The sequence below is a fragment of the Armigeres subalbatus genome, chromosome 2 (genome assembly GCF_024139115.2).
Source record: "Armigeres subalbatus isolate Guangzhou_Male chromosome 2, GZ_Asu_2, whole genome shotgun sequence".
NCBI classification, from domain to species: Eukaryota; Metazoa; Arthropoda; class Insecta; order Diptera; family Culicidae; genus Armigeres; species Armigeres subalbatus.
The window spans coordinates 173942934-173958378 of record NC_085140.1 but is presented as its reverse complement, the minus strand read 5'-3'; the positions used below and the strand labels follow the sequence as shown (position 1 = coordinate 173958378).

Sequence of the window (15445 nt, the reverse complement as noted above, 5' to 3'; positions counted from 1 at the left end):
TGCCGAACCAAGGCAACCTATCAGGCATTAATTAAATAGCTGTTATTCCTTTAGCAGATTTGTTTGCTTCTATCTCTGTCACTTTTACTCGCATTGGCTTGATAAATGTTAGATCATCCAAGATCTTATTGGCTACAGAAAGCAATAATGGTAACTTGGCTTCTGAAGCTGGATCACGATGGGGCACGTGGCCTACCAAATAGAAAATTTCATTCATTCTTCTTGTAGTTAAATAGCCACAATTGTTTTAAAAATAACGGTTTCGATTTATTTTGATAAACAATTCCCAAAGAAATTTCTTGGTTTTCCTGCAATAATTTCCGAAGGAAGTCCTGGAGGAAGTTCTGAAGGAATACATGAAGAAAATTCTTAGAGTCTTGAGGAATTTCGGAATTTATCTCCGTCTGGAAGATTTTCTGAAGGAATCCCTGGAGAAAATTCCTAAGAAATTCTTGGAGGAATGTCCAAAGAAATTCTTTAAGAAATTTAAGCATGTCGGTAATTTCTTTAGAAGTTCCTTTGAAAATTACTCATTGTCAGAATTAATAGTAGGAAAGTTTTGACGTAGGACTTACGTCTTTCTTTACTAGACTGGGTGTCATTTAGATTTTTGGAAATCGAGAGCGTTACGCTAGAAGGGAAGATTTTGAACGTTACTGGCGCCTTAATTTTTCGACGAATTTTTTAGATTTATATATCAATCGACTCGGACACTCTCCACCATTTTGCCTATTTCATTGAAACTTGAGATTATTTACAATAAGCTATTGAAAATTTCAATTCTTGTCAAAGCCAGTAAAAATTTCATATGTAACCAATCCCGTGCACTCCTAACATGGACATCAGAATGCGGTATGCCACGGGCCTTCGGGTCTACCGGAAGATTTTGTTTGTGTATAAAAGAAGCAGTGCCTGCCGTGTGGGAGTCATTACAATTTGTGACAGCAGCGCGTACTGACGTGCTTTTTGCTCGCGCATTTTCGTTTCGTTCGTTCGTTCGCTGTGTTTACCTACACAACGACAACATGCATGCGAATATGCATGAAAGAAGTGGGCGCATTTTTTGTCATTCTGTGTTTGATGATGGTCGGATGCAGTGGTGTCGGTTGCGATGGATGCAATCGCCCATCGCATCGCTCGAAGTTCACGGCTAGAGGCCGATGATGGCTGAGGCAGCGAGGGCAGCGGTGGTGGATGAAGAAGAATAAAATTAGAGAGATTTGGTCTGCTCATCCAGGTGATTGGTTTCATAATCCACATGATCCCGGGATGGGTACGAGTCATGTCATATGACTGACCATATGTTAAGTTGTGCTTGGTACTAAACGACACGTACATTGAAACATGGTTCTGATTCCGCAGCAAAAAAAAACAACTACACTGATGAAAATAAAAATTTGATTAAAATAGTTACTTTTATTGATTGCAGGAGGCATTAACAATTAAAAATGCCCAATCAGCAATAGTGTTAATATCCATTTTAGATTAGAAAATTTCGCTATATTACATGTAAATGTTTTAAAAAAGTCCGCAAAAAATAATTTCCAGAAGATTATTTAAATAAACTTTATCTTATTCTTTGTTTTTCATTTTCTGAGAAATTGTTTTATTAAATTTGATGTAGACCCGGAGTTTGGAATTAGCAGTACCTCCTCTATTTTAGTAGGTTACTGCTCCTTGACTTGTTTCTTATTGTTGTGATTTTTTCAGCAGTAAGCACGAATGTTAGCAAAAAGAAGCAATGAAATTGGTGCTGTATTTCTTTGTTTGGAAAACGGGACAAATCCCCTAAAATAGCACATTTTGCCCAAGTCTGAAAATTTTATAAATAGAATTTTTAAACTTCAAATCCTCAATAAATCTATAAATGCCCTACATTTGCTTGGGTAAATAAGGGCTTAATAATTAGAAACAAAGCAATTCTAATTATGTATTGAATTATTAGTTTTATTTCCAGAAGTTTTGAATAAAGAAATTGCTAATAATTCTACACAGCATGGAAGTTGTCGTTCCCAATAATAATACCTATGATCAAATTCCATAGATCCAAAAGTTAGAAGTAAAATGTAAATACGTTACGTTTATATTATCAATTCAGTAGAAAATAGAATTATAGCCGCTAACGAAGTTGGATTTTTCTCACAATCCATACGTTAAACCTAATTTCGGAAGTGGTGCGCTGTATAGTGAAAACAGCGCACTACTTCCGAAGTTAGGTTTAACGTATGGATTGTGAGAAAAATCCAACTTCATTAGCGGCTATAATTCGGTTTTTCACCGAATTGATAATACAAGTCCTACGTCTAATCGCGGTTATGTTGAAAACATTACCCATTGCTCGTTTTTTTTTTAAGAATCTCCAGAAGAATTGGGTTCATTTGTGGAGGGTTTTTGAAGGAGTTCCTGGAGAAATTCCCGATTGAATTCCTGGCGGAATTTTTGAAGGGGGACTAGGATGAGTTTCTTGGTGACTTACCGAATAAATTTCCTAAAAACTAATTAAAGGTATCTACGGAAAAAAATTTGTAGAAATTTTCGAAGGAGCTCCTGCAGTAAGTTCCCAAGGAATTCTTGAAAATATTCGAATATTTGCAATCTCAGGCGTGGTAGCGAGTCACTTTTTTGGGAAAGTCACTAAAAAGTCTCTTTTTTTCGAGCTTAAATCACTAAAGTCACTATTTTCAACTTTTTAGAAACTTTTGGCTAATTTTAATTTTGGCCAATTCCTAGAGTTCATGGCGGAAATTGAATGACGGATCGGAAAAAATGACCGCTAAGTGCCTTTTGGTCTGAAAGTTGCTCTTAACTTATCAAGCTTTGAAACTTGGCCAACCGTTTAACTTGGTGCTCTTATGGGATTTTCGCACACATTCAGATGATATACATCTGAAACTGAAAATGCAGGATACTCAAATATAAAAAATCGTGAATGTTTAAATTTTTTTGATGATTTTGAATTTGACACACACCGTATGATATTCCGAACAAACTGCTTGTTCAGACATGTCATTAACAAAAAATAGATTTTGCAATGATTCTTTGATCTCTGGCAAGAATCTGTGCTGTAACTAATTCTAAAATAACACAATTTCGACGCAAATACTACAGTTTTTATGTGAAGGCGAGAAAATTGTTGTTTTTTTTTGTTAAATAAATTATAATTTCGATTGCCGTACAAAGCTTTTGGAATGTATAAAAAAGTTTTGTTCTTGCTTGCTTTTTTTCTTTTGCATAACAATGCATAACATAAACATTTTTTAACATTCCCATTTTTTTCATGGATTCATTGAATTTGTTTGAAGTAATGAAGCTCATGAGTTTCCTTAATATTTTTTGAAATCATAAGCAAGCCCTTAATTGAGGGTCAAACTCAAAGGGGTTAAGTGACAAAATCACAAATCACTAAATCATGTCAAGTTTTTTTTTCATATTTTTTCATACAAATCGTATGAAGATTTTAAAAATAACTAATATACTGGGATTTTTAAATTTGTTTACTAATACTGCCAAAGTATATCAATATATTGAAGCAAAGTCCAAAAACCAAAGCATTTTTTTCTATAGTCAATTAAAAGTTGACCAAAATGTCATTTACACCCTTTTGCTTCTAACCCACTCAATTGTTTACCCTGTTAACTAACATGTTTCGTACAATGGAGTCGTTTTTTACGCAGGTGATTGGTATTTCCCGTAAACTTTGTAAACTTATGTGAAATTAAACCCTCGTAAAAACCCTCGAAATTTAACCCTCGTAGTCTGGCAAAGCTTGTAGGAAACATGCGCGCGTAGTTTTATTTTATCGGAATTGCGTAATTTTCCTCGGACACTTTCTTATAATGCTTACTAGTAAGTTGTCCCGCGTTCAATAAATTTATGATTTCATAATGTAGATTTACTGCTCCTCGACTTCATCCCATAGCTCCTATGTTCATCCCAAGAAAAACAAAGCAATAAAAATGAATTCAATTTGTTTCTTATTCTTGTGATTTTTTGAACAGTGAGCATACATGTTTGTGAAAAGTTACAATGAAGATTGTGCTGTATTTGTTTGTTTCGCGATGAGATGAATACATGTTTGGTGAAATATAAAAAAGGAACAGTTGGATGCATTTTTACATGCATTGGATGCATTTTTACAATTGGATGCATTTTTACATGCTTTATAAAGAAAGTTTGTTTCTAAAATTATTCAAAACGTTGCTTTATTTTCCATAACAAAAGAGATTCCTACTGCAGACTTATATACTTTGTGAGTCGAAATAATTCTATGTCTGAGTAATAATTGAATAAGTACCACTGCCACATAAAAGTCAACTGAAAGTGACTATTTTGTCACTCTTTCTGGAACTGAATGTCACTATATGGTCCCTTTTTTCGTCAGCGTTGGTCACTAAAGTCACTATTTTGAACGACATTGGTCGCTACCAGCCCTGCAGTCTCGATATTTTGGTAGTTTTTCTTGGGATATTATTTTAATTCTAGAGTCATAACTGAATTTGATTTACTACTACTGTTCCTTCAAAAATTGAATCGGAAATTTCTTCAGGAATTTTTCGAAAATCTCTTTAGAAAAGCCACCAAGAATTAACTTAGACATTTATCCAGGGATTCCTTCAGAAACCCTTCTGGAAAGGCCTTTGTACTATTTTCAGAAATTCTTTTGGTACTTTCTCCAGGAAGTCTTCAGAAAATTACTTCAGTAAACCATACTAAAATACTGCAGGAATAGTTCCGGAAAGAATTCGAATTTGGAGATATTTCTAAAGGTATTTGAGACTTACTTTACTTATCTTAAACATATTTTAAAATAAAAAACACTTGAAAACGTTTTAAAAAAATTGGACATTTATCATTCTGAAGAGAAACATGAAATAATGCTTAAAGTTATTTAAAGGGAACTTTTCGAAAGTCTACAGGAATTTCTGGAAGAGTTGGTAAAGGAATATCCGAAGGGATTCCTATAAGAAATTTGAAAAGAAGTCCTGAAGAATTCCAGAGGAAAATTTCTAAAGAATACCAAATCTATCTTTCTAGAGTTTCCGAAGAAATGTTTTGAGGAATTACTGGAAGATATTCTATTACAAATTTATGAAGGATTTCGCCCAAATGGATGTTCGAATGTATTCCTAAAACAGTATCCGTAGGTATTCTCATTGAACTTCTTGAAGGATTTTTCATGGGTATCTAATTCTTAAAGGAATTTTCAAAGGAATCCCTAAAAATAGTTTCGAATGAATTACTGAAGAAATTCCCAAAAGACTCCGTGAAGGAATTTCCGAAGAAATCCCTCAAGTAGAAGGAAATTTCTGATGGAACTTTTAAAGGAATTTCGGAAAAAATTTCTGAAGAAATAAATTGTCAAGGTAATTCTTGGTGGAAGTTCTGAAGGAATTCATAAGGGAAATTTTAAATAATTTCTTAGAAATACTTTCTCGAATTTTCTGAGGAATATCTTGAGGAATTTCCACACGAATTTCTGGATTTATATCCGAAGTACTTTCCAATGATTTCATGTGCTGTGATGTCCTAGTGGAAGATGTAATGTTTGTAACTTTTGCTGTGGAGATACAAGCTATAGCTATATAGGATGTTCCCCCCATCAGTCTGACTGAGGCTAGCAATTGTACCTAAACCTAAAATTCATAAAAAACATGAAATGCCTTGCTGCGCGATTTTATTTCTCAGCTAAAAATTCTTCACGCCGCGCCGCCGCCGCCGAACATTGCTTACGGCGTGACGCCGCCGACGCCGCCGCCGCCGGTGTAAAAATGGCTTTACGCCGCCGCCGTTCACAAATACTTCGGCGCACAGGTCTAGTTCCACCTATTGTCGTACGCACGCTATTGTTCTCATAGACAGTGTTCTTGCATCAAGTGGTACCCCATGAAATAACGGCTGGCGCAGTGATTCTGAACAAATCGGCACCAACATTTCAAAAGGGCGAAACTGCTTTTGTAAACAAAAGCTTCTCACGTCGCTGGTGGCCTAATTTGAGCCCACCCACAACATCCAGCAACATTGATTTAAATAAGAGGATTCGCTGCTTCCATCAGTGGCGTTGAATTGCGTGGGTGGGCTCAAATTAGCCCTCCAGCGACGTGAGAAGCTTTTGGTTACCAAAGCAGTTTCGCCCTTTTGAAATGTTGATGCCGAAATATTGGAATCACAATTGTTCTAGAGGTGTGCGGCAGTCCGAAAATTGTCGTTGGCGACGGCGGTCAAATCTTCTACATTTGGTATGGAAAATCGTACGAATTTCTCGGTCTTTTAAGTATTCTTATGTTGCGCGGACAATTCGTTCAATTTTCTACAATAAAATCTTCAGAATTTTCAAAAGAGTTTACTTGAGTCTGAATTTCCTCGAAAAAATGTTTTCAATTATTTTTAATTTGGGAGGAAACTTGGAATTTAAAAAAAAATCTTATTTTGCCGAATTCTCACGGGATTTTTTTTCACTTAATATTTTTAGGATTTTCCAAAATTGTTAGAGACTATGAGTTCAGTGTTTTCAAAATAAATTCTTCTCATATTCCATAGACATTTTTTTGAACATCCATTTTGGATTTCCAACGAAGTCTCTCTGGAAACTTACTACTTAATACTCGGTACTGAATAGTTAATGTTAAAATGGAATTGTAAAATATTATTCTTTTACCGAGATCTTCACAGCCAAGCGCTTGGTTAGTAAACTTCTGCGGATATATCAGCTGAAAGAAACGTTTATTCATCGTGGCAGTCAAAAGAGCCACCGTTATCCTACGTCAATTTAGTCGAATGAACTTTAACCGAGATTTGCACAGCCAAGATCGGTGGCAAAATTTAAGTGTGTAGGTAATAGAAGCATTCGCTAAAAAATGTAGTGTAAACGAGTTTGTTGGGCCATTTTTCCCATGGGTACATTTTAGACCATTCTCCCCTACAAAAAATATTTGCATTATAATGACTTTTATAAACCATGAAGTTTGATACCCATATTGATATTATTTGTAACGTTCGGTGGATGTTTTTAAATAAATTGATTGAATTTGCTTAAAGCTTCAGACGTTTTTATCTTTTTAAGCAAAATCATTTGTAAATCTTATATATAAAAATGAAATGGTCTGTGTTCGTATCCGCATAACTCGAAAACGGCTGGATGGATTTTTTTCATTTCTTCAGCAGAAACATTCGTTATAGTTTCCGACGGGTTTATATGATATTTCCTCATGTGAAAATCATAAGTAAAGTTGAGTAAATCATCAAAAACTAAAATAAAGATTCGTATGGGAATTTCGCATAGCCAGTTCACAACGCGCATTTTCGCCTACTATGCAGGACAACGTCTGCCGGGTCGACTAGTATATTATGAAATTATATTATGGGTTTTCACTAAACGGCGTAGGTTACTACGTATCTGTTTATAGAAATGTTTCATAGGCGATTTGAAATATGTCCCTTGTGATTGTGCGTGAAACATTTCTATAATCAGATACGCAGGAACCTACGCTGTTAAGTGAATACCCCTATTATTATTTTTAATTAATAAATAGCATTGACGTTTTTATCCTTTCAAGTAAAATATCATTGAAATGAGTTGAAGCTTAATTATTAGTCATAAATTATTTTTTGCTTTTTTTTGCTGTTGTAATTATTAGATTATTTGAATTCAATTAGCTTTGGACGTTTTTTTTCTTTTTAAGCAAAATAATGCTTGAATTAGTTAAGTCGGCTTGACGATCCACAGTTCAAAGCGAGACCATAATATAATCAGTATTTGCCCGACTATTTGACTGTCTCGGGTGAGGAAATATTTCGTACGGTTTGTGTCTCGGCTAAGCAAAGTGGTATACTGTTTCAGTGAGTGCAGTAAAGGGTTTCCTTTTCTTGTAATGAAGAAACACTAGTTTTCGTTTTCTCTAGCCAAATCACTTCCTTTATTTCTTCTGCAACAGCTTATTCACAACCGTCCAACTTTATCGTCCGTGTCCATCTCCCCCGTCGCGCTGTCAAGGTACATGTCGTTTTCAGGTATCTCCTCTTGCCGTATTTCGTTGTATCGGTTCATAGGGTAAATCCCTACATCCCCCCTAAAACATCTTGATCTAATACGGCACATAACTGCGGAACCAAGATGGTTCTTGCCGCCTTCGCTTACCACCCACGTCGTGGGTGACATCCGTGTTCACGGAACTAGTCGTATTCGTTGAATAGGGCTTTTCAGGGCTCTCAGAAAACAGAGCTGTTTCAGGTGTATTACCGTTTTTGTTGTACTTATCTGTTTCGTATGGAATCTTCTTCAGGTGAGAAGTATTTCTCCTATATTCCTTCCCAGATACGGTAGATTTTATTGTGGTATCGGAACCAGTTTTTGTAAGCACAACAAATTCCTCGTTCATAAATTCGGTGCAAAGTTTGTTGTCTTTTCTAAATCTCTTCGATAGAACCCGGTCTCCAACCGACACCTCACTTTTTTTAGCTTGTCTACGATTGTCACTGTACTCCTTCCCCTTTTCCTTAACAATAGCATCGCGATCCCTCAATTCTTCATCATCACGACTAAGCATTAAATTGGGTAGTTTAGTTCGAATTTTCCTTCCCAATAGTAATTCTGCTGGCGAACGCCCAGTTGTCGAGTGTGAAGCAGCTCGATAAGTAAGCAGAAACTTTTGGAGCTCCCTGCGCCAATCTTGACCTAATTCCTGTGCGATCTGTAATCGCCTCAATATGGTTCTGTTCTGCCGTTCTACTTCCCCATTCATTTGCGGCCAGTAAGGAATTGTATTGATTAATAGAATTCCATAGTCTTTACAAAAATTGGAGAACACTTCGCATTCCTCGCTTAGTTGAGGTGCATTATCAGCAGTTAACGTAACTGGTACCCCAAAGCGACTGAAAATCGTCATTAATTCGGCGATGGTATCCTCGGCAGTGATAGTGGTCATTTCACATACTTCATAGTATCTACTGTAATAATCGACAACAACGACAGTACTGTCCCTCCGGCAATGGGCCTAAGAAGTCAATTGCCAAATCCTCCCAAGGCCTCGCAGGTAAGCTTCGCCGACTCATTGGTTCTGGGGCGTCTGGAGCAGACGTGAGCATACACCCCCTGCATCGTTTAACGTATGAATCAACATCAAGATCTAGCTTTGGCCACCACACAGATGATCGAAGATGGCTTTTCATCATACGAGAACCTGGATGTCCTTCATGAGCGAGAAGCAGCACTTGATCTCTCAATGATTTGGGTACAATTATTCGATCCCCTCTCATCAGTACATTTCCAACGCGGCATAATTCTCTTCCAATGATACGATATTCAATGGGCAGTTCAAATAAACGACCACTACTTAGAACTTCGAAGATATTCAATATTTCTTCATCTTTCTCGGATGTTCGGTCGATTTCTTCCCACCGTATAGCTGCAGTTGAAGCTGCAGCATGCCCGACTTCGTTTACGAAAAGTTCCTCTGCAACATCAAAGGGTACTGGTCTCAATGTCGATAGCCTTGAAAGTGCATCCACTATATTCTGCTCTCCCAATATGTGCTTAACCTTATTCTGGAACCCTTGCAGTCGAAGAACCCATCTTTCAACGCGCGCACAAGGTTTCGAACGAGGGTTAAACAAATACGTCAGCGCCTTACAATCTGTTATCAGATCAAATGGTTTTCCCAGAAGGTACATTTGGAACCTTTCGACGCTCCAGACTAACGCCAACGTCTCTTTCTCCGTTTGGCAATACCTTCTCTCCGTCTCGGTCAACGATTTTGACGCGAAACAAATCACGCAATTTTCTCCCTGCAGGTTCGTTTGGATAAGAGCCGCTCCCAGTGCAGTAGGACTTGCATCGGCAATCACCGACGTGGAATCGCTGCAGTTGAAGTATCCTAAATTATTCTCTTTTGTCATAGCTTGTTTTATTATATCGAATGCGTGTTGCTGCTCCTGGTTCCATACAAATTTTGATGATTGAAGCAAGAGTTTCCGAAGTGGTTCGTCTACTGCTGCTAGGTTTGGAATAAATTTATTCATGTAATTTGCCAAGCCTAAAAAACTTTTGATTTCGGAAACGTTTTCAGGCCGGCGGAAAGACAACAGCGCTTCCACTTTGGATGGAGAAGGTCGTAATCCTTTTTGACTGATAATGTGACCTAGGAACTGCAGCTCTGTTACCCTGATTATGCATTTCTGAAGATTAAGCACCACGCCACGAGCATGAAGACGATCGAAAACTTTCGTTAGACGAGCATCGTGTTCTTCTACATTTTGTCCTTCTACGTATATATCGTCTAAGTAGCAAACCGTTCCTTCGCAACCAGACAAAATCTCGTCCATGACTTTTTGGAAGATCTCGGGGGCAGAGACTAGTCCGAAGGGAAGTCGTTTAAAACGAAAAAGTCCACGGTTCGTAATAAACGTTGTGATATCGCGAGATTCTGGGGCAAGCTCAGTCTGAAGGAATGCATCACGAATATCAAGCTTACTACGAACTTTTCCTTTTCCGATTCGAGCCAATATTTCATCGACAATAGGCATTGGGAATCTTTCTCTGATCACTGCCTCGTTGACTCTCCTCAAGTCCAAGCACACACGAGGTTCACCGTTGGCTTTTCCCACGACCACAAGAGGTGACACCCACGTGGTAGGACCGGTTTTAACCTGTAATATTGAAATTAGAATGTTCCGTCAATTTTATATAAGTATGCAATTAAATATCATTTATTTCTCATGTAATCAACATTTGTACTTATAAATTACAAATCGGACCGTTACTTTAAATTATGATTCATCACCTCAATTATGTCTTGAGCAAGTAAGATGTCCAACTTTTTATTAACGGCAGCCTCATATGGTATAGGGACGCGTCGAACCGGCTGAAATACTGGCTTAAATGATGGATCCATGTGTATGTGCACTTGCACATCCTTGATTTTTCCGAATGGTCGTTCCTGTTGTTCCACCTGATTTACATCGATTCCTATTTTCAGGATACCAAGTTCCTTTGCTGTGGCATCTCCTAGCAGACAGCGTTGGCCGCCTTCTACCACGTAAAATGTCGTCATTATTGACCGTGAACCTATCGCTATCTCTGTTTCGAAGGTCCCTATGATTATCAGTGGAATGCTACTTCCATATCCTTTGATGATCTGTTTCGATCCTTTCTGCATGTTGGCAACTTTAACCTGTCGTTGTTTTAGAAAAGTCCAGGCCTCCGCGTGTATCACATTGATGTCAGAACCTGAGTCCACCAGTAACTCAAGAGTAACTCCACCAATTTTACATTCAATGACATTTGACTCATTACCTCCGTAAAAACAATAGTATACCTTCGAGTCATTTGATTGTGTCGGAGCTTTATGTTCCAACGGGTTCTGAATTTGTTGGTGAGCCTCGGTTCTTTCGACCAGATGAACCTTCTTGGCCTTTATTACATCCGATGCGGAAGTGGATACATAAGTACGTGTGCGACATACAGCTTCAAAATGTCCTACTTTCTTACACCGTCGACAAATTTGATCGCGAGCCTTGCACATTTCGGATGATCCAACATGGCCCTGCGTCCCACAACGGTAACAGGAGAATGATTTTACGTTGGGTTTCAAAGAACTGTAATAAGAACGGCTTCGTTCTGTATACAGCGTCCGATTCTTGACTATTCGTTCCGTCTTAACTTGAAATACTTTCTCTGTTGTGTCCGTTGAATTTAACGATCCAATATCCTTAATCTGCTGCTCGACTCCTTCCATCATTGCACCCATTTCCACAATTTCTGACAACGATCTATCATTTTGTAGGATTCGACGTCGAAGTTCATCTGAAAGGCATCCTTCAACGATGGTGTCGATTACGAATAATTCCGTGAGAACATCTTTTACTTCCGACGAGTACTTCTCGAATCCGCAATCAGAGAGTTGCTGCCTGATGCGCATTACAAAGTGCGAAAACCGTTCATTCTTCTCCTGTTTTATTTTCCGCAATCGACAGCGCTCTAGTATATATTGGCGTCCCGGCTCGAAGTATGCATCCAGCTTCTCTACAGCCACGTCGTACCAGTTTTCCTTTGTCGATACCAACGGAATCTTGTTATTATCTGGCAAGTTCTCATATACTCGCTGTAATTGTTTTCCGCCCAGATGCAACAATTTAGCCCGCATTTTACGTTGATCCGACACGTCGTAAGCGTCGAAGTAAATCTCCAATGCTGACTTCCAAGCCTTCCATTCCTTCGCTAATTGATTTTTATCAATCTCCTCGCATCGGAACGTCGGAAGCGCTCGCGATTCATCAATCTAAGAAATAGAAAGAAATTACGAAATGTTTTTAATCGTTCAGTTTAAGCATAACAAAACTTCCTCATGACATATTTCAATATTTTATTTAGAAATATTTCATCCCCATTTCAATGACACGTGCCTCGAAGCAAATATAAGTATACGTATATGGGAATCATAACCTCATTTTTTCTATATCAAATAATTTTCCCGCCTAAACGGGCAACCTCCGTTTTTTTTCGCACCTCCTCGGAGGCTTTTTTTAATATATATCTCCTCAGAGAACTCCATTTTATTTCATTTTTTTTTTTTAGCTTTCTCGAAAGCTCTCTTTTGCCCCTCAATTCCTCAGAATTGGCAAGCGCATTAGTTTAATTTCTCAAAATCAAACCTATCTTCTATTTTCAAATATTTCGATTTGTATTTTTTTTGTACTTGCAACTGGACCGCATTTTTCTTTTAATAAATCCACCCAACAGCATCATTTTTTTTCACGTTCTCCCTCATTTACGAAAAACGCTCATACCTAGCAAACATCACGACAAGCCATCGAACATCTTCTTTAAAATTATTTGTTTCTTCCTTTTTTTATTTTACTTACGATTTTCTCCATCCTCGTCGCCAGATGTAAAGGGTTTCCTTTTCTTGTAATGAAGAAACACTAGTTTTCGTTTTCTCTAGCCAAATCACTTCCTTTATTTCTTCTGCAACAGCTTATTCACAACCGTCCAACTTTATCGTCCATGTCCATATCCCCCGTCGCGCTGTCAAGCTACATGTCGTTTTCAGGTATCTCCTCTTGCCGTATTTCGTTGTATCGGTTCATAGGGTAAATCCCTACAGGTGCAGTAATGGCTCCTGAAACTAGATAGCCCTTTTTCAACCATTTGCTCGATCCTGGGAAGGCGCCAAATTGATATCACCATTTAAATTTGTGTACATAGCCAGCAATTGTCCTTTAAGGTTTCTTGAAGGGAAGAATCCTTAAGCTCGTTCATTTTCGCTCGCACTAGAGGAAGAGAAGTATCGCGGTTTCCAAGTTCCGAACAATTTAAAGTATTTCTACAAAAGTGAAACGTATTCCTTCAAAGTTTGCAGAGAGAACAGTGGTGTAAAGTGAAGTGCTTGAAACAAAATCTTTTGGTGTTTTCCAGATACAGTAGCCGTTCGATAACTGCAAAATGTTTACTTTTCAGTTAACGAATGCCGTTTGATAACTGCAACGAATTCTAGACGTCAAACGGTTGTCAATAGACGTTAGATGCAATAAAAGTGCATCTAAATGTGCAGCGCAATGCAGCTGTCATTTAATCTGACATCAGTTTGAAGTTTAGCGGTCCGATAACTGCAAAACTGTTGCAGCTATCGAATTGCAGTTAAAAAGCATTGCAGTTAAATGACTTGCAGTTATCGAACGTCTACTGTAGCTGCTTATTTCGGTCAGTGCGTCTGACACTTTCGCGATTCTCTCCATTTGCCGGAGTAGATATAGAGACAAAAAACCCAGATTAATCAACCTAGCGGTGATGGCGCCTTTCTCGCGTAAAAAGGTAATAAATGTAGCCTTTACGCTTACACCTCGATGATGTACAAGAAAGGCAAAACAGTTACACCTCGTCTAATGTTATGATAGAAAATTTACACTAGTAGACGACAGATGGCTCTGCCAAAAGTTTCTCGAATTTCCTATGTTCGAATTTTGACTTTCGGACAATTTCATGGTACTACGAAACTGAACGAAGAGCATACTTACGCCTAAATGCGTGCAACACGAGCATCTTTATAGTACGATGAAACTCTTAATGGGAGCAAGCCACGGATAAACTTCATAAATATTCATAGATGCAAGGCATTTTTCATAACACATTATTGTTCTATGTGACTATGTCTCATCATTATTTTAATATTATCTATTTTTTGCAATTTGCAATTATTATGAAATTTAATAGTGATCAACAGCGTTTTAGTCTCTGTCGGATGCAACTTGTTGCAAGAAAATCGGTTAAGAGTTTCTATGTGAAAATTTGGCTAATGTTTTTTATGGCATTTTGTGCACACACACGCACACACATACACACACACACACGCACACACGGACAGACAGACATTTGTTCAGCTCATCGAGCTGAGTCGAATGGTATATAACACTATGGGTCTCCGGGACTTCTATCAAAGTTCGAATTTAGAGTGAAATGATAGCCTTTCGGTACAACTTTGTTGTACGAGAAAGGCAAAAAAAGGTAATTTAAATTTACGATTAGTATCTCGCATACGACTAACGTTCGCCATTCGCGTTGGACTTCCAGCGCGTAGGCGCTTTTTTTGTACAGGCTGGAATTGTGTGACGACCAGCGGAGTCGACTTGGGTTTCCGTCCTTCTTGCTGTGGGTCGCGGTGCGACCAGAATTGAGCTTGTGTGTCCGCTAAGGCCCGTCTTCCGAGGTAGTCAAACGGAGAGTGAAGTTCGTTTAGTTAGTCGAGCGAGACTCACCCGACAGTCGCCTAAAACTGTCGATAAGACCATCATTACGTTACAACCCTCCTGGTGGTCAGTTGTCGAGAGCGCGGTTCCCGTACGTCACCAATTATCGTACGCTGAACCGAACGCTGGGGCCCTCCTTAGCCGTGCGGTAAGACGCACGGCTACAAAGCAAGACCATGCTGAGGGTGGCTGGGTTCGATTCCGGACCGGTCTAGGCAAGTTTCGGAATGGAAATTGTCTCGACTTCCCTGGGCATAAAAGTATCATCGTGTTAGCCTCATGATATACGAATGCAAAAATGGTAACTTGGCTTAGAAACCTCGCAGTTAATAACTGTGGAAGTGTTTAAGTGAACACTAAGCTGCGAGGCGGCTCTGTCCCAGTGTGTGAGATGTAATGCCAATAAGAAGAAGAACCGAACCCGAACCGAGAATTAGTAGCTTTCTTTTAGTCCTCACCCGGTGAATCGGAAAGGTACGTGAAGCCGGGTCGTAAGGGAAAGTGGGCTGCTAGTTCGAGGGAACGGTTATTCCGGACGCTCTCGACGGTTTCAAATCGGAAGCCTTCCGTCCAGTCGCCACTCCCTCCGCACCTTTAGTTCGGCCATTTTAACACAAGCTCAAGCCGCCATCGTGTGGAGCTTCGAACGCCCACTGGCAAGCCGCCGGTATCACGACGCCATCGCGACAACTGTGTCTTCGGCACACCG

The 15445-nt window shown here is 38.7% G+C and overlaps 2 protein-coding genes across 2 annotated transcripts in view; both read right to left on the bottom strand.

Annotated features, from left to right (window-relative positions):
• Nucleotides 1–15445, bottom strand: part of LOC134211226 (uncharacterized) — a 419224-nt gene that overhangs the window by 237719 nt on the left and 166060 nt on the right. The window lies entirely within an intron of this gene.
• On the bottom strand, nucleotides 8082–13004 carry LOC134215466 (uncharacterized). Its single transcript, XM_062694653.1, has 4 exons — nucleotides 12856–13004; nucleotides 10776–12272; nucleotides 9725–10641; nucleotides 8082–8535 (listed from the first exon to the last, which is right to left on the bottom strand). The coding sequence occupies exons 1-4, from the start codon at nucleotides 12865–12867 to the stop codon at nucleotides 8082–8084; spliced, it is 2880 nt and encodes a 959-aa protein (XP_062550637.1). The 5' UTR covers nucleotides 12868–13004.

Bases quoted from the DNA above. Each gene is read 5' to 3' on its own strand.
- LOC134215466 (XM_062694653.1), bottom strand. The intron at 10,642-10,775 runs GTGATGAATCAT...TCAATATTACAG, and splicing joins TTGCTCAAGACATAATTGAG to GTTAAAACCGGTCCTACCAC. The intron at 8,536-9,724 runs GTATTGCCAAAC...TTTAATGCTTAG, and splicing joins TTGACCGAGACGGAGAGAAG to TCGTGATGATGAAGAATTGA.